The 18,077-nt window shown below is 38.4% G+C and overlaps 2 protein-coding genes across 7 annotated transcripts; both read right to left on the bottom strand.

Moving 5' to 3' along the window:
- Positions 1-151: 151 nt before the first annotated feature.
- On the bottom strand, positions 152-3,657 carry LOC102711538 (probable 3-hydroxyisobutyrate dehydrogenase, mitochondrial). Of its 5 annotated transcripts, none has more exons than XM_006656314.3 (11): positions 3,472-3,644; positions 2,994-3,140; positions 2,723-2,811; positions 2,493-2,607; positions 2,096-2,246; positions 1,830-1,912; positions 1,605-1,700; positions 1,367-1,509; positions 1,119-1,203; positions 840-919; positions 152-749 (listed from the first exon to the last, which is right to left on the bottom strand). In XM_006656314.3, exons 2-11 carry the CDS (start codon positions 3,090-3,092, stop codon positions 662-664), a joined length of 1,029 nt encoding a protein of 342 aa, XP_006656377.1. In that variant the 5' UTR covers positions 3,093-3,140; positions 3,472-3,644; the 3' UTR covers positions 152-661. The 5 variants fall into 5 exon arrangements, 4 of the variants coding, with proteins under 4 accessions (XP_006656377.1, XP_040381479.1, XP_006656376.1 ...); XM_040525545.1 differs by having other exon boundaries at positions 2,994-3,414; positions 3,512-3,644; XM_006656313.3 differs by having other exon boundaries at positions 3,512-3,644.
- A 1,568-nt stretch (positions 3,658-5,225) lies between these two features.
- Positions 5,226-9,378, bottom strand: LOC102711268. Of its 2 annotated transcripts, XM_006656312.3 has the most exons (9): positions 9,200-9,374; positions 7,798-8,250; positions 7,438-7,612; positions 7,049-7,343; positions 6,743-6,815; positions 6,551-6,641; positions 6,186-6,265; positions 5,859-6,103; positions 5,226-5,736 (listed from the first exon to the last, which is right to left on the bottom strand). In XM_006656312.3, exons 1-8 carry the CDS (start codon positions 9,242-9,244, stop codon positions 5,867-5,869), a joined length of 1,449 nt encoding a protein of 482 aa, XP_006656375.1. In that variant the 5' UTR covers positions 9,245-9,374; the 3' UTR covers positions 5,226-5,736; positions 5,859-5,866. The 2 variants fall into 2 exon arrangements, with proteins under 2 accessions (XP_006656375.1, XP_040381354.1); XM_040525420.1 differs by lacking the exon at positions 5,226-5,736 and having other exon boundaries at positions 5,955-6,103; positions 6,186-6,347; positions 9,200-9,378.
- Between the last annotated feature and the right edge of the window lie 8,699 nt (positions 9,379-18,077).

Below are 18,077 nucleotides of genomic sequence, written 5' to 3'. Positions count from 1 at the left end.
TAGATCACTAGAAACACGTATATAAAGGTTTTATTTATAAATTATTCTTCACTTGTAAATATGCCCGTTTTGCTTTTTACACGACAATGACACCCGAAATATTATAGGCAGGTTGCCGCCATTTAAGATACTGCACTTCATAAAGGATAGTCAAATTTTGATTACACTTTAAGGACGTGGACAATGTATACCGATCATATAGTCTGTATAGGTGAAATTCACCATATATGTATTAGTTATGACAAATCCATAATGTTTACGAAGGGAGCAGAAAACAAAAAGTGAGTCCTAAATAAAAAAAGCGAGAGCATCTATTTTTATGGATAGTCTTATAATGACCGCCCTCATAATGTATAAAGGTGGAATAATTAACTTTTTGTCACTCTTATAAATGATTCTAACATATTTATCACTGGACCCATATGTCATAGACACATGAGGGCTCACATGTCATAGACAACGGATGGCAAATATGTTAGGTGTCATTTTTAAGAGTGGCAAAAAGTTAAATATAAAGGTAGCTCATATGAGAGCATTTATTGTATAATGACTACTTTTATAGTACATTGTGGATGCCATAATCATACTAAATTCCCATAACTTTTTTATTATTACTTTATTTATTTTAACAAGTGGCAAATCAGATGGCAAAACTACAGGATCAATTTTCATCCTTTCCATCATAGTAATGGCGAAATGCACATGAGAAGTCCTTGAGTTCGCAGCCATCCGCGCATAGCTTTCGGTAACTGCAAAAGCTAATGTTTAGTTGTGCAAAATTTGAGAGGAGAAAATATATTGTTCTGGGAATTTAAGAAAAACAGACAAAAGAACTTTACATTTCAAATGCCTGAGAACCAAAGGGACATTTAAAGCCAACTCCAGATGCAGAGACCATCGCCAAATCCAAATCTTTAGTCTGCAAAAGAACATAAAAATTAAATTAGTTTAATCTGATAATGAGTATATAGTTCCTAAATTCTTTCTTTTTCTTCAGGAATACAAGATATGAATAAGAATAATGGTTAATCAATTACCAAGCAGTTTACTCAGATCAGCTCAGTCACATTCAATGACATATTTGATCTAGCAGAAAGTAACATATCTCGACATCATACCATTAGTTTGGAGGTGAAACCACCATCATAATTCCTCGATGACGGCACACCCATCATTACTCCAGGAACTGGGTTATATGTGTCACTGTTTAAGTCAACAGAAAAAATGCGTACAAACTTCAGATGATTCAACTTACAAGTTAATACCAAGAAAAATAATTTACATGACTCGTTACAGTCTAGTCATAAACATAATGTTCATATCAATTCTCCCAGTTCTTTTAAGGCTTGTGAAGAGCACACAATACCTGCTCCAGCAGCGGGCACTTGAGCAGTTGAATATGTCTGTAAGAACGCTAGCTTTGATTCCAAGATTCTGGCCAAGAGCAAAAGCTTCAGAGACTCCAAGCATGCTGATAGCCATTGCCATGTTGTTACAGATCTTTGCAACCTTGAAAAATAAAGTATTGACATTGCGCTTGAACCATCAATGCACCAACAGTTGTGAATACATCTCAATGAAGAGCTGGAATTACTAAAACTTACCGAGCCATTTCCAGGACCACCACAATATATTGCATTTTTTCCCATTGAGAGAAGTAAGGGTTTTGCTGCTAGATATGCTTCTTCTAAACCACCTACCTATATATCATTCCTTTGCACCAAAATAAGACACAAATCCAGAAATCCTTCCATCTAATTGTCTGATCCAACTATGTTTCAGTATTTGCCTGGTGGTAACACCAAGGTAGAAAAAGCAAGGAGTGATACCATGAAAGTCAGTTTCCCAGCTTCTGCGGCAGGAACACCTCCTGACACAGGAGCATCCAGCATCACCGGTTTATCATTATAGGCTGGAGATACACAAAAGGTGACATCACCACCTTAAATATTCAGATATAATTCAGCTTTAATTATTTCTGGGGCTAAATATGAAGAAGCTTTTGATTCATCTATCCCACATATATATTCAACTATCCAAGTTTTGAACCTCTAATAGTAGATCATGGTTTTTATATTATTATAATATATATAACCTTTGTTTTCTTTCAAAGTGCATCTTGAGATGTCCATTGATATCTTTCTTGATGTTTGCGGATCAACCGTAGATGAATCTATGTATAACCAAGGTCCAAGGTTGGCCCCATCAGCAAGCAAGCCATTCTGTCCATTGTATACATCTAATACCTGAAAAACATCTGTGAACACGTAAGATTTTAATTTTGTAAAGTTTTTTCAATGTTTTGATCTACAGAACTTGTCTATCATCTGCTCTTAAGAATTCTAGAGCATAAGTTCAAAGCAACAACAAGCTATGCTAAACAGATTGCTACATGCAGGACATTCTGCAAGAATGATATTGCTGTCTGATATCATGATCCAGCTAATACAAGTAACTGCAAACAAGGGCATATCATGGTTCAACCAACTTACATGGGCAGATGAAGGTAGCATCGTTATTATGACATCACTGGACTCAGACACTTCAAGTGGAGACTGTTTTGTGGGAATTCCATCATCTGAGAACTTCTTCATGGTGTTCTCATTGCTGACATCCCATATTCAATGGTCATTTGATGGAAAACAGAGAGCATTGTAAACTCAGAGAATAAAAACTTTTGGGAACAAAAAAAGGTACCAAATGAAAATAGGCAAGGGCTTACATATCATGAACAGTTACTTTATATCCAGCCATCACCAGGTTCCTTGCCATATGGGCACCCATATTTCCCAATCCTATGAACCCTACATTCTGCGAAACATCAAGAACTCACATAAAAACCAAAACTAAGACGTGGTGTGCCGAAACAAAAAAGAACAAGGATTATTCATTTCAACCATGCTGTAGTCAGGTTAATTTAATACAAGTACAACCGTAAAAAAGACATCTTAGCATTTTGATACTGCAGGGAAGAGCACAAGAGAGAAGGCAACCTCCAATTGAGATCGAACCGCAGCAGAAGAGAGGCCCCGGCGACAGTTCCAACCCCATTGCTGTACCATTGAACGAACCCTCCATCCAACAACCCCCATGCTTCTCTGGAGTACTGGTCGAATGCAAGCTTCACTTCACTGGGTCTTCTGCATCCAAATACAAGTGAAGAGAAACATCAGAACCACCAAGAACATCATCACTGAGACAGCGATCCAAGTGAGCTCCCGATCGCTCTAAACTGTGACAAGCTCGTATATTTCCACCAAAGAACAGCAAAAATCCAGGCTGCTATCCAACAGACTAGTTCACCACTGATTCCGCAGGGGGGTCAAATCAAGAAAACGCATTTCCAGATAAATGGGGAAAAGGATTTTTTTTCCCACGCGAACAAAATTGCTTGGCCGAATCGAACCATGGCAGCTGCGGATTCGAAGAAACACCCAAGGTCGACAGAAGAATCAGAATCGAGAAGTCCACCTTTCTTGGAGGTTGGAACAGGAAGAAGGCGGAGGCTTACACAGACGGAGAGGAGAGGAGTGTCCGATCGAGCTGCCGAACTGCCCAAGTGGTGTGGGATTACGGCGCCGCGTCACAATGTATATCCCTTCATTGCAGCCTGCCACTATCTCGGGTGGTGCCAAGGGTTTGCAAAACCGTCCGTGAAGTCAAAGCCGGTCGTCCCAGTGTACTCCCTCTGTAAAAAAAAAGAGAATTTTTTTTTGATTTTCGTGTTCACCGTTTGATTATTCGTCTTATTTAAAAAAATTTATAAAATTAAAAAAAAAATTAGTCACACGTAAAGTACTATTTATGATTTATCATCTAATAAAAACAAAAATATCAATTATAAAAAATTTAAATAAGACGAAGAGTCAAAAATTAAAAGTAAAAAGTGAAAAATTGGTTTATTTTAGGACGGAGGGAGTAGGGCGATAGTTGCGTGGTTATCACGGTTACCGTTAAAAGCGTCGCAAATTCACTGGTCAAACATTTGAATTTATTTTTTTTTTGTTCGTGTTGCAATTGTTGTGTGGTTTTAGTCTAAATCGCTGCCAGTTGAATTGAGGTAAGCCGAGGTAGGGACGGTTTTATCGTGGGAATCACGTAGCTTGCCATGGTTATCACACATTTTAAAGTGAAAATCGCCACTAATTAAAATAATTTTTACATAAAATAGTTGTTACCGTTACCGTATCCTAGCCGTAACTGGTGTTACCGCGACGTTAACAGACAGACGATCTTGTGAACCATAATTATACCAAGTAAAATGCCACCACTCTTAGTGATCCTCGTGAGAAGTAAGGACGGGAATCTCTGCCAAATATGCTCTGAAGCAGTGTTGTAAAAGCCGGCCATCACAACAATTTAATTAGCTATCTAAGTGAAAACAGTGGTCGACCCGTACCGTATCACCGAGTCGGAATAGCACTAAGTTTTCAATACAATTATGCAACCAAATGACATAATTAATTATTCATTTTTAGTCTAATTGATCTATTCAGGCTTTAAAATGTATTTATTAAACTATTGTAGCCTTGCAGCACAACTGTACTTGTTCCATGGACAAGCCTAGTGTTATTTGTATAATTATATTTTTTAAGCAAATAATGATGTTACAAAAGTACAAATATAGTTGGTTAAATCATACAATCTCCGTTACTACATCCCTTAATGTCAAAAACATATGCAATAGAGTGAATGTAAAAAAATATGTATAATTCCGTTTAATCATCCATATCTTGACTAATAGTTTGACCGTACCTCATCCATCCGATACTTATATTCCGTATTCCACACCACTGCTCTATAGCAGCGATCCACCCCTTTTTCCTTTTACTTAGGCTCCTACATCTTCATCAATTTGTATTTGAATTGGTAAATCTAAACCGTTATAATTTAAACACACTACGATGTAATAATGTATATTTATCATCTTTTCTATGCTAACATGGTAATTTCTTGATCGCCAGAGCAAACATGACGACATCTGTAGCTCGCTATGGATAGATAAATGGATTTGGCTATGTTGAGCTAAAAGGAAATATTGAGCATGAGTGTTCAGAATGAAACCACCTGAACAAGAATAACAATCTTACTTTCAAGTAAACATCATTCCCATATTTCAGTCGAATTCGATCTCACACAATGCATTAACTCTTTTTTTCCCCCCGAAATACACCAAAACATCACCATGTACTTCTCAGTCCAGACTTCTGAACCATGCCATGATCTATCTATAATTCTCTGCCTTTATATTGTTCCTCACACACAGACTACATAACTGTATAAGCTGGTATACTATACTTCACATACCTATATCCAACAGCCTTGTCTATTGTTCCTCGCACACAGACTAAGGAACTCTAGAAGTTGGTATGACATTTATATTTCTGTATGGCTAGCCCACTAGTGGAACTCACTTACGTGATGTAATTTTCTAATACCAAAGGAGGCCAAAAAAATCTTATAATGTTAAAAACGAAGGTAATATTAAACTTACACTGAACAAACCACACTTCTGATGTCAAACGGCTATACTAATACCTTGCCCATTGGATTGGATACTTTGGTTGCCTAACAATTTCTGTCGCATCCTCCAGATTGTCACACAGCCTCTTATGGTATCGCCACTGAAGATTTGCTCCGTGTTTCCTATCCTTGCAGCGGTGATTCTGAAGTCCGACGAGCTAGAACTACGGGACATATCAAAGCTAGCTCTTCACACTCATTGCACTTCTTAATCTGCGTTAAGTCAACAGCAGAGGCAATGAGCATATGCATTTGCGTTAATTGTTAAAATGTGATAATTCCATCGCAAGAGAAAGAAAAGTGATAACAATGTCTTGAATTTGTTAGTAACATACCTGAATGGTCATACAATGTTATCTCCAGATTCTTGATGCTGCCTTTGCTGTCTATCACCATTGTTTTCACTTACAGCATCACTTGCAGGTTCTTGTCGCTGACCATCATTAACAGATTGAGCTAACTGTTGATTCCTCCTGGATCTCCACCTCAAGTATTCTACTAGCATAGAGTTTGCACTAATAGCAATTCCAAACCCAGTGAATGAAGATAGTAGGACTGCAAGGACTGGATTTACTTTTAACTACAAGTTTTAAGATGATAGTAAGTAGTGTGATAAAACACATTAGCTGGATCAAATGCAATAACGGGAAATAATTGGTTACCACGTTGTAGAAGATATGAGCAAACAGGATCACAATAGCAAACTGGAACGAAGCATACGCCCATAGATAACTCTTCGTTACTGTAGGGGTAAAGAAAAACCCAATTGTCATTGGTGGCAAGGAGTAACAGATAATGAACCCTAATGTAGGTGCAGTTTACTTCTGCAGAAATATTGAAATAGTTTAAACAACCATTGTTTTCCTATTAGAAGTTTTGAACTCACTACACTAGCTAACAAACTACTAAAGAGAAATTATATACTGAAAGCCTGATATGCCCTTAGTTTCTTATAAATTAACTACCCTTTCAACATTGAAAGTGCAACCTACAGTACTGCTTGAATGGAAAAGATGAATCTAGTTACCCATGGTGGATGCAATCATGGAAGAAAGGAGGCCCAGAACGCATGAGAAAGGCAACGAAATTGCCAGTGCACGTGATCGCAAATCTGTAACCTGTTCCAATTAAAGAATCAGAAACATTTAGAGGGATTTCACAAGATAAGAAAAAACACACTGGGACATTCTGCATTGCATAAGAATAAACAGAAACTAACCAGAAGTTGTTCCAAGAAACAGAAGTATGCAAGCATGCTAACCATGACCAAAATTGGAATGTCCTGCCAAAATCTGTTATAACTGAGTTAATTTTCATAACCATGCAAAATCATCAGGGAGTTCAGGGAGTGTTTATTTATTTTTGTTCAAGAGGGAATCAACCACAAAAACAATGAAATAATTTGATAACAATTATTTGTTTTTTTAGCAATCCATAAAGCAGGGCATATGATAAATCAGTACTAGTCCTATCTCTGGTAGCAAGACATATTTGTGAACCAACCTATTTTCTAAAGCATCTTTACCTGTATTGTTGAGAAGCTCTTTGATGAGCACCATTTGTTACACGCCTGTTAGCAGTTTGAGTTGGTATTCTCAATAAAGTGACAGGCAAATTTTGAACTTCTTGTTTGCAGACATCACATATCTTGTTTCCCTTGATGCTGAACCATTTGACAGCACACTCTTGGTGTGCAAGGGCAAGTTCCCCTTTGCAGCTGCACTCCATTTTAAGTGTTTCTCCTCCTTCATTTAGTTCAACTAGACAAATTCTGCAGACTGCCTCTTCTTCAGGAATATCTTCACCTTCATCTCCAGAACCTGTGAAGAATGCAGTAAAACAAACCAATTCTGCTTCAGAAGCAAACAATTTGGTCTACGAATATGACACAGTAATTCTTAGAAGTGAAGATACCATCCACTGTTTCTTCAATTCCATCACTTGATGCAATTGTATCAGCTGGGATAGGCCGGGGAGTTGTTGGGATCACACGGATGACACCTAACGAATCTGCCCTCCTCAAACTCCTGTTTTTACGATTTCCTGGTGCTGAAAGTGAACGCCTAATTCTTGCTTGAATTTCTTGATTCTGCAAAAATCACAAACCATTTAAATAAAACTTCGTGAGCTACAAATATTTGCACAATGTAGAGTAAGACAGTAAGTTTCATTTCCAATTGGTCCCAAGAAAAGAACTACTATCTAGCAGTTAGTTGCATCTATCTGGAATTCTGGGGGGAAAAACTTCTCAGAAAAATAAATGTATATACTTACATCTGTGGTTGGCACATTGTCGATCTGAATTCCCGGAGGAGAAGCTTTGTCTGCAGTTGCTATAGGCGTGACCGGCAAAGAATGCGTGCGTTTTGCAGATAACGAGTTTATGACCTTTCTAAAAGAAAAGGATCTCAATGCAGATGTATTATCCAGCGGCCCTTCTGATGTTGTCCCAGGAGTTAGAAGGATAGCTCGATCACCTTCCTGTGCTGAACTTCTTGCCCGGAAATTCTGTTGTGGAATGATGTTCTTCAGAGAAGATTTTGTTCTAGTTGAATTAGGCCTCGGGGGTAATCCTGCTCTCGTTGAACTGGGACTAGGAGATATATTAATTCGCGCTGAACTGCCTATTTGGTTATCCAGGGTCCTAGCTGGTATTTGCAAAGAAAGGTTTGGCCTTCGCGAATTATGCCCGGATGCAGTTTGCACATTGTCATCCTGGGCCGGTGCCTACATAGTCAAGCAAAAAAGTATTAACAGCAAGCTATCCAACAAAAAAGGAATATGAAGAAGGGAAAGGCATAAATCTTTCTATGAAAGAGAGAAGGGACAAATAGTGGTTCCTGAGCTGATACGATTTATGAGACTCATGCCACTCATCTCAGCTACTGAACACACATGGAGTAGCACCGTACAAGCAGACGAGCTCCGAATGGGGGCAGTTGTTTAGGGCTTGATTTACTCCACTGAATTCAAAATAAAACTTCAAATTCATGTTTTGAGAATTCAACGAAAACATCATTATGATCTCTACTGACCATCCTACTTCATATTTTACCTACCTAACTGAGCATATCATTACCAATTTCACTTGCTAGTATTAGGTGTAATCTATAGGTAGTCTGTCTGATGAATACAACTTTGGAAACACGTTTTTAAAATTTAAAAAACTAAATTTGTACCTACATAATCACACTTACAGTTACAACAAAACACTTCAGTAATGCAAATTCGTCAGAGAAGGCCAGCAAACCCACTAGAATTTGTAATTTTTAGGTTATGTGACAGACTGACAGTACAAAGAAACCAGGGTGGGCAAACAAACGCGAGCTTTTCATCACAATCGAGGAAAACTTCCCTAACAAACAAAAATCCGGAAACAAATCATTCGATCTTCCCTAAAAATCAACTCTTCCAAAAGAAGAGATGAAAAAAGATGCGCACGGAGCATCCACAAATATTATTCGACCAACGCCCCCCCGCAATTCACCATTAAAGCTCGCATCTTTTGTTTCTAATCAACAAAATCAAGAGCCGGATTTAACTGAAACACGCAACAGCAATAATAATAAGTCGGAACAGACTGTCTCGCCATCGCAAGAAATCACCAGAACCTCATGAAAACTAATCCAAATAAGAACAGGAAACGCGAGCCGAGGTGCCTGGGCGAGAATCTCACCGCGTAATCGCCCGGCTCCGAGGACTGACCCTCCGCTCTGTCCATGTACGCTTCGACGCCGCCAGAATTCGAGGAGAGAGAGAGAGAGAGCAAGTGGGTGTGTTCTTGTTGGGGGAGCTCAGGGCAGGAGAAGGGGAGAATTTTGCAATTGCAGCTTCTCTTTTGCAATCGCAACTGCCTTTTTGCATCTAAACCCTCAGAATAAGTTCTACTACAACACTGTTTTATATGGTACTAGTATTTGCAGTCACCTTAATTACAAGAGAAAATCTAAAAAATATCATTGACAAACGTCTAAGTCTAAAAAATACCATTGATGAATACAGGTTCTAAGAAATACCATCGCACAAACAAATTTCTCTGAGAAATACCATTGCCATTAGGTTTCCATCCATTTTTTACCGTTAAATACACTGTTCATACTATAGCACTTAACGGAAAAAGTTGACAGAACCCTAACGACGATGGCATTTCTTAGACAAATTTGTTTGTATGATAGTATTTTGTAGAACTCATGTTCGTCCGTCGATGTCATTTCTTAGAATTACGTGTTTGTCAATAATATTTATTAGATTTTCTCTAATTACAATGCTAAACCTACGACTGTGGCGGTATCTAAAGCATAATTTTAGTTTGTTTTAATTGTAATGTTGTTATATATGGTTTTGCTTTATTTTTAATCCAACGGAGCTAGCCTTGTTTACCAGGGTCGAAATTCCTAAATCATTGACTAAAATTTTGCATCCAACGTAGGAAATATATTCCATCCATTTCATTGTGTAAAACTTTCTAATATGGTATATATTTGTTTGTAGTTTCTATATATATATATATATATATATATATATATATATATATATATATATATATAGATTCATTAGTATTTATATGAATATAGTAATTATTAGAAAGTCTTACATTCTCTACTAAATTGTTTTATATGGTACTAGTATTTTCAAGAATTTCAGTACTCTAAAATTACATGATGCTAAGAGTGTAATTGTGGTGGTATATAATGTACTATTTTAGCTCATTCTAATTGTAATGTTATTATATACGGTATTAATTTATTTTTATCTAAGTTTGCATATTTTGCATGTAATTTTGTAAAAAGTTTTATTGCAAGTTCACTTTTGCAATTTTTAGATTAGAATAATTTGTTTAGTCCTTTATGCACGAAAGAATACATTTTGTTTAAATATAAGTAGTAGATGGGTGATGAGAACCATTGGATTATCATCTAAGGGATTAAAAAAAGTGACTGACGTTCGAAATATAGACACCCCAGTTTTATATTGGTGCTGATCAAGAGGAACAATGATTTGAGAGCATCTCAAATCTCAATAGTGAAATATTGGCTTTAAAAAAACCCTCCATATTCCAAATAAAATACAAAGATTGTGCACTGTATTAAATATTTGTTGGTATTATTCTGTTAAAACAACAAACAGAAATCTCCATGTTCCCTGTAAAAGTGTAAATTACTTGTAGGTAGTACTACATTTGGGCCCGGTTGGAGGTGCTTCAGCTTTTCCTAAAAATTGCTCATGTTAGAAGTTGTCCCAAACGGTTCACAACTTCTAAGAATATGTGTGTGGTTACAGATTCTGAAAAATAAACTAAAAAGCTAGAAGCTAGGGGAACTAGGTTTCAAAGCTTCTCCAGATTCTCATAAACTAGCTACCATACCAAACAGCTGTTTCTCAAAATCTAAAACTCCCAAACGTTATAGCTTAGAATGTGCACTGTACTAGATACTTGTAGTCAAGCAGAAGTCCAGATCGGTAAAGTACACCGGACTGATCCTTCTTCCTTGCAAGCTTGGTCTATCTTTAGCAAGTTTCATCAGAGCCACTAGAGACTGAAAAAGAAATGGCAGGCATCCAAAGCTAAAGGCAGGCTAGTGCATTATATTGTGAAAATGACCCTCCTGCCTACCAAATGAAATATGCACAAATGTGAGGCATATATGTTAGATCAGATAAAGAATAATTCTGGACATGCTTGTCACGATGATCTCAGCATGTGGGCCGATGGCCAGCATATGGGGAGCTTCTCTGGCTGTCATAGTGTCATTCAGTGAGAAAGTTCAGACTTCAGAGTAGTTCTGAACTTTTCTGAACTTAATTCCTGTACAGGTGTTAGGCTCGAGTTAGGTTTGACAATGCAAGAGGAGGAGAGGAGCTGAAGTTCAGAAATGGCGGCTGTTTTCCCTCGTGCCTTTCTCTCCGGAGACACTCACCCTTCTCGTGCTTGCCTGACTGATGCAAAAAAGTCTCTGACTAATCCACTCGTATTTACTCGATTATTGCTGTATATACAGTGAGATGAGTGCATGCTTAATTAAAAGTTTCAGACAGATGCATGCTCAATTAAAAGTATGTATCATCAGACAGGTAAGTATAACAGATGAGAAAAGAAGACAGGAGAAGAAGACACCATTTGAAGTATTTTTTTCAGACTGATACACATACTGAAACCGTGCAGAATACAAAAATACCATCACGCGTGACACTTGGCAAAGCCGAGATAAATAAAATAATCCGGCCTTTAAATTCCGTGGAATGTGAGGCTGGATTGCTGGAGAAATGGCCTCGATTTGATGCATGTGGAACCATCTGATTGATGCAGCTAGGCAGCTACTTATCTTAAGCTGTTTCTGAAGATTAAAAAGAAAGAACAATCAAGCAGCTGATTAGCGCCTCTTCAGAATCAGATCCATTGCTGGGGCCTGCAAGCCATGATGACCAAGTCCTTTGGAGAATAATGGCTTTGCAAACTTGCAAGAGTTTTTGTCGCTTAGATAATTGATTGTCTTTTGGCTAATAAGAGTTTATGCTATCCAGGCCAGTGGATGGAGAGAACCGGACGCATGTTGTGAGAGCTTTTAAGCATATGAGATTTGAGAGATAGCATGTGATCAGATTAATTGGATTCCTTTTCTTTTCTGACTCTCTGAACTCTGAATCCGCTAGCTGCAAGTAGCTGCCATAGTGTCACGCTCACCTTTTCTTATCTTAATGCAACAATTTTCTTTGCTGATCATCATTCATTAAGCGAGAAAATCATTTTCATCCAGCGCCAAAGGGAGAAACGTAATAGTCATCATAAGTGAGTGAACTGATCAATCGATCGAAACTTGCGTGTGCACGGGACAACTAATGCTCCTTTGTGCTTTGCTTGGTGGGCAATTTAAAATTTCGAATTTTTTTAACAATTCCATTTTAATATAACCCTGAATAGTTGCTCAAGCAGGGTTCATATTTTACGGGGTTTCGCTCAAATTTCGAGCCACTCGAATCAGCTCGAAATGAGATCAAGGTGCATTTCGAGCTTCAGATGGTTTGTGTTGAAATGTGTTCAAAATTTATTCTAAATTAGCGATATTGCCATTTTAGTGGGGTCGAATTTCTGCCAGTCAAACCAGCCATGATCTCAGTCGACACCTTGTTGTGTTATGAAAAATAATTACATATGGAGACATCGATTTTTACATGAAAAATCCTTATGTGAACAAAAACACATGCGGCAATCAGTGATGATGACCGACGAAGGGGTGGTTACAAATACATAGCAATAACAAATGGACCATTGTGTCCTACTTGTGGGGGTTATAAAAGATATAAAAATGGATAAAACGTACTAGTCATAATTACTATTTCTTAAAAAAAAGTAATATTAGTTAGCAGTGAATCTGTCATCACCGCACTGCCAAATACTTTTTTTAAAGAAAAAATGGGACCAGAAGACTGAAGACATACATGTCCACCACACTAAAGAACTCTGTTTTTCTGAGAAGAAAAAAGAATTGCATAGCCAAAGTGACCACAAGTTATTAACAAATACTAACAAAATACCTATGTTATGCTATGAAAATATATTAGAAAATATCATAGACTTATTTTTTATCAACTATTCTAATATCACTTGTTTGAACCAAATCTTGATTATTTCATAATATAAAAAAAACAGGGCTAATTTATAAAAATTATAGAAAGCAATGTGCCAAAATTTTGTTGGCTAAAATTTTAGCATGCTGACATGAGTGAGCTATCTAGCTATCAATGGCGGCAAGAAGTGCACCTACATGACGAAGACTGCACGATGGACATTAATTCCACAAGCCTTTTTCCGACGTGAAGAGAATATTATTTGCCATTTGCCAGCACTGTGAGGATATGGCTCCCAGACCCAGAGTAGTCCTTATCATCATCTGCAGCAAAGCGGCCCATTTTTTTTTCCTTACGTGTGTAAGCATAGCATCCTTTCTTTTTCTCTCCACCTTCTAAATCAGAAAACACACAGTTCCTTCCTAGTGTTGTGGCGAGAGGAAGGAAAACGCCGAAACGAAAGCAACCAAATTGTACGTTAGCTCCGCCGTTTCCGGCTATCTTCGCCGTCTTTTGCTCGCCGGCGATTACTGTGGAGCCAACTCCTCGGCTAATCGGGTGACCGTTTATTAGGTTGATTACAATATATTTTTAAAAAATAATTTACAAATATTTTTATATACGTATTTCTAAATATCTAAAAGCCAAGATTAAAAAGTAAACTTGCAATTTATTAAATTCTGCTTCCCGCGGTCGAAAGTGTTTAGTTGAGGCCGGCGCAGTACATGGGCCGAAATGCTCCTGCCGCCCGCCAGTGGGCTGGGCTACGCTTTACCATGCCATTCCTTTGCAACGGCCCACACAGTATGGGTCATATTATGGGCCGTGCCAAAGAAAGTCTAGTACTAGTCGGAGGTCCAAAGAGATTGTGCCAAAGATGGAAGACGGTCTAGTTCAGACTTCAGAGTCCTAATGAGATTTTTTTTTTTACATAATGAATTAATGATTTGTATTAAACTTGCGCTTAATGGTTTGAAATTTAATAGGACCATAGATGTTTTTTATCGGGAGCATTCTTAAAAAATATTGTGAGCATTGGTAGTACTACATTTGTATGAGTGCTCCTCATTTTTATGACTTTTTTAAAATAAAATAAATACATATTTTTTATTTAATTATCTAAAAACATTTTTTATAAATAATGTATCGTGCAATAAACTCATAACTATTAATATAACTATTAATAGTCACATACGATAAACTTTTACATTTTTAATAATGTAATTTATAAATCATATGTTCATCCAAATGGTAAAATAATCATTTTATTAGAAATCAGACGGTCAACTAAATCAATTGATGGGAGGGGTATAAAAAGAATCAAAATCAAGTTTAGAGAGGTATACAAGGAAGTAGGTAATATTCAGCAGCACATACAGGATTAGCTAAAATGTTAGGGGGGAATCAAGGCGATTATCCCGTGAATATATTACTCAGGTGGTGTTTAGATCAAGAAAATTTTTGGAAGAAGTGTCACGTCAAATATTTGACTGGATGTCGGAAGGGGTTTTCGGACACGAATGAAAAAACGAATTTCACGGCTAGCCTAGAAACCGCGAGACGAATCTTTTGAGCCTAATTAGTCCATGATTAGCCATAAGTGCTATAGTAACCAACATGTGCTAATAACGGATTAATTAGGCTCAAAAGATTCGTCTCAAGATTTCTTTTATAACTGTGCAATTAATTTTTTGGTTCACCTATATTTAATATTTTATTTAGGTGTCCAAAATTTTAATGTGATGTTTTTGGAAAAAATTTTGGGAACTAAACCTTCAGTCTCGTTCAGGTTGAGACTTGCAAGTTGCAACCCCTGTCAAAGTGCCGACGTAACAATGACAACATGTACGTGTGGGGCTGTGGGCGGTGGCCGGCCCACCAGATAGCCGTCGTCGTCATGGAGTGAGCTGCGCACGCACGCACGCAGGCAGGCATGTAGAGCCATGGCGTGGCGGCACAGGGGCGAGAAGAGGGACGGCTCAGGTGGCGGCACAGCGTCGCACTACAGCTCGCTCACTCACTCATCATCCGGCATGGAACTAGAAAATTTGGCGCAGCTTTGCTGCGCTCTTATGGTGTTTGGGCAGGTGCTTGTTTATAGTTTTATAGTTTTAGTGAATATTTGAGGTAGACCAATCATTTACTATTTTGATTTAGAATTGCATAAAAGACATTACTCTCTCGTTTATGTTTATGTTTATCTTTATGATTTATTAACAAATAGAAACTAATTTATAGGTAAAACTTTAATACAATTGGCTCCAAAAATAGATACTATGGGATAAATTACAGGTAGACCCGTACCCGGTAGGATCTCAGTCAAATAAATGGACTATAATACACAACATAGCAGCATAAAACCGGATATAAGGAGTTTTATAGTAAGATTAAACTCCTTATTAAGTGCATTACTAATGCCAAGTTATTTTCTTCATATATTCTTAATATTTTTCTCAGCTTTTGCACGCACAATTCCCAAACCGTTAAACGATGCCTTTTTGCAAAAAAGTTTTCTGATCTTTCTAAAATATATTTTTAACTTTGCAGTAGTTAATTCCATTGTTTATATTATTAAATAGCTATTAAGAAATTATATATTTTTTCTTTCACCTTCAGCTAAGTGATGTTTTGCATTTTCGAAGGATCATCGCTTACTTCTAAGTGTTAAACATACCGAAAAATCATGGTATCTTTCCTGATTGCATATGCACAGCTTCATAAAAAAAGCTAGGTACTAATCATATCTAAACTAAAGGCTTGGAAACATATCTATCAATAAATTAGATTTCAAACCAAAAATACACTTGGTAGACATCAATCAAAATAAAGCAAAGTAGCAGAAATAGCAACCAAATAGAAATAACAGGGAAAAAGATCGAGCAACCGGAAAGGCCACAACCTAGATAAAAATAGTCACAAACAACCGTGTTCACCGCAAAGGCCAGATGCAGAAAAAGATTAATGACTTAACCGATATCTTCAAAGAACAAATATTATCATAAGGATAACCTCATGAGTTCCGTCATTACAAATTCAAGGTTATATTTTTTGACGTAAACCAAAGTAAAAATATAAACAGCTAGGACTCATAACTTTAATGACTGGCAGTAGTACTATATTGAAAATAAACATATACATCTTTTTCCTAGAGGAGCATAATCTCTTGTTTCAAAACATTTATAGAATGATCCAAACCAGAGCAACTAAAAGGAAATGTCTAGTGATTACCAGATAAGTATGTGCACCAGTATGATCAAAGGGATTGATCAATTCGATTTCTCAACACTAAAACATTACTTAGTAGTATATTGTGACCAGAGCTATTGATTATCATATAAGCATTACTTAATTTATTAACTTATTACTGGACGATGTGATTCCGTAGAAGATTCGTGAGAGACGCTAGATACAAATACTTGAACCAGCTTGCGCCACGTGGATGCTCTCTTCGCCCAAGAACTTGCACTGAATTCGTATATAGAGATCTCGTCGGCCAGCAACCAGCCCACTGCAGTGGAGCTGTTTGTGATTGTGTTTGGTATCGGTGGTGGAACCAAATGAGGGCAGCTGCAGAGCAGTGCAGTGCCGGTGACGCAACGCCTAGCTTCCTGTTCCTGAGCCCAATAATTTCGCCCTCGATCTCCATGGATCTCAACGTAAAGCATGCATCATCTTTTCCCTAACCAACTCAACACGTACTACAAGAGGGGGAAAAACGCATTTGCGAGTATGTTTTATTACCAGGTCGATCTCGCTGTGTATCTTGCAGGTAAGGAAGTGAATGGCTATGGTTAGGATCAACATAAACTTTTTTTATTGAGTTTATCGACCTATGTTTTAATAGAGTCAATTCATGCTTATTATGTGGAGTGGTTATCCATGGATATCAAATAAGTAACCCAGTTAATAAGAAAAGAGGTATATGTGGGTTCCACCGGATCAAAATTTATATAAATTTTCTCTTCTACACAGTAAAACATTTCACCAAATTTCAATCAAATTTAATAATTTTTTTAAGTGTAAACAAGAATCTAAAAAATTTATTTCCGAGAGTTTATAATGAGTGCAAACAAAGCAAATGAATACAACAACCAGAACAATTGATCCATGGATCTTAGCTTCCTAAGGTTAGAAAACATTCGATCCATATTTAAACTCTAGGGGGGCGCTATTTCAAACTCTTAGTGCCCAAATTAAGATGATTGGCGAGTACGCGGCCGACACGTGAAGGCATGTACTGCCCCGTACAAACGCACACGAAGCACGGAGCACGGAGGAGGAGATGATCCCTATGAGATCCCCCGACCATTACTGCCCAAGATCCCGGCCCCCCCTCTCTCAGTGGCCCATGGCCATGGCGCGTCGAGCGCGTCCGGTACGCGCGTGTCGCGCGCGCACGGCGCACACATGGTGGTCTCGCGCGCGCATCCTACCTACTGTGCGTGCATGCGGCGCGAGGGGGACGCGGGGCCAGGCGGGCGTGAATGCGCGCCCGAGCGCCGACGAGGAGGCCATCGCCGGTGGTGGAGCCCGGGCGCCACAGGTAGCAGCTTAGCTTAGCTGGCCATGGCCATGGCCATGGGGCCGGCGCGCGGCAGAGATGCGTTGAATCGGTGCAGGGCGCAGGATGGCAATGTCCCACCCTCCTCCACGCACCCCGCCCGTACGCACGCACGTACGTACGCCGGCCGTGCTCGCATTGGGCCCCGCCGGCGGCTGTGTCCCCGACGAGTGAATCCCGAACTGAACGCCAAGGTGGAGTAGTTCATGGCGCCCGGTAGCTCGGAGACGACGAGCTAGCTAGCTACGACGTGTTACTCCGGCGAGCGAGCGCGACATTAACCCATTCTTGCTCGCTAGTGGCATCTAGATTAATTGGCTAGATTCTCGATGGGAAATCCCGGTGACGATCGACTATAGCTGAACACTTCATCCACCGTCATGCACAGAACAAGAACAGGCAGAATCTGATCTGACGATGAAACCGA

This window comes from Oryza brachyantha, chromosome 6, assembly GCF_000231095.2.
Source record: "Oryza brachyantha chromosome 6, ObraRS2, whole genome shotgun sequence".
Lineage (NCBI taxonomy): Eukaryota > Viridiplantae > Streptophyta > Magnoliopsida > Poales > Poaceae > Oryza > Oryza brachyantha.
The sequence above is the reverse complement of the archived record's forward strand: the minus strand, read 5'-3'. Positions and strand labels throughout refer to the sequence as shown.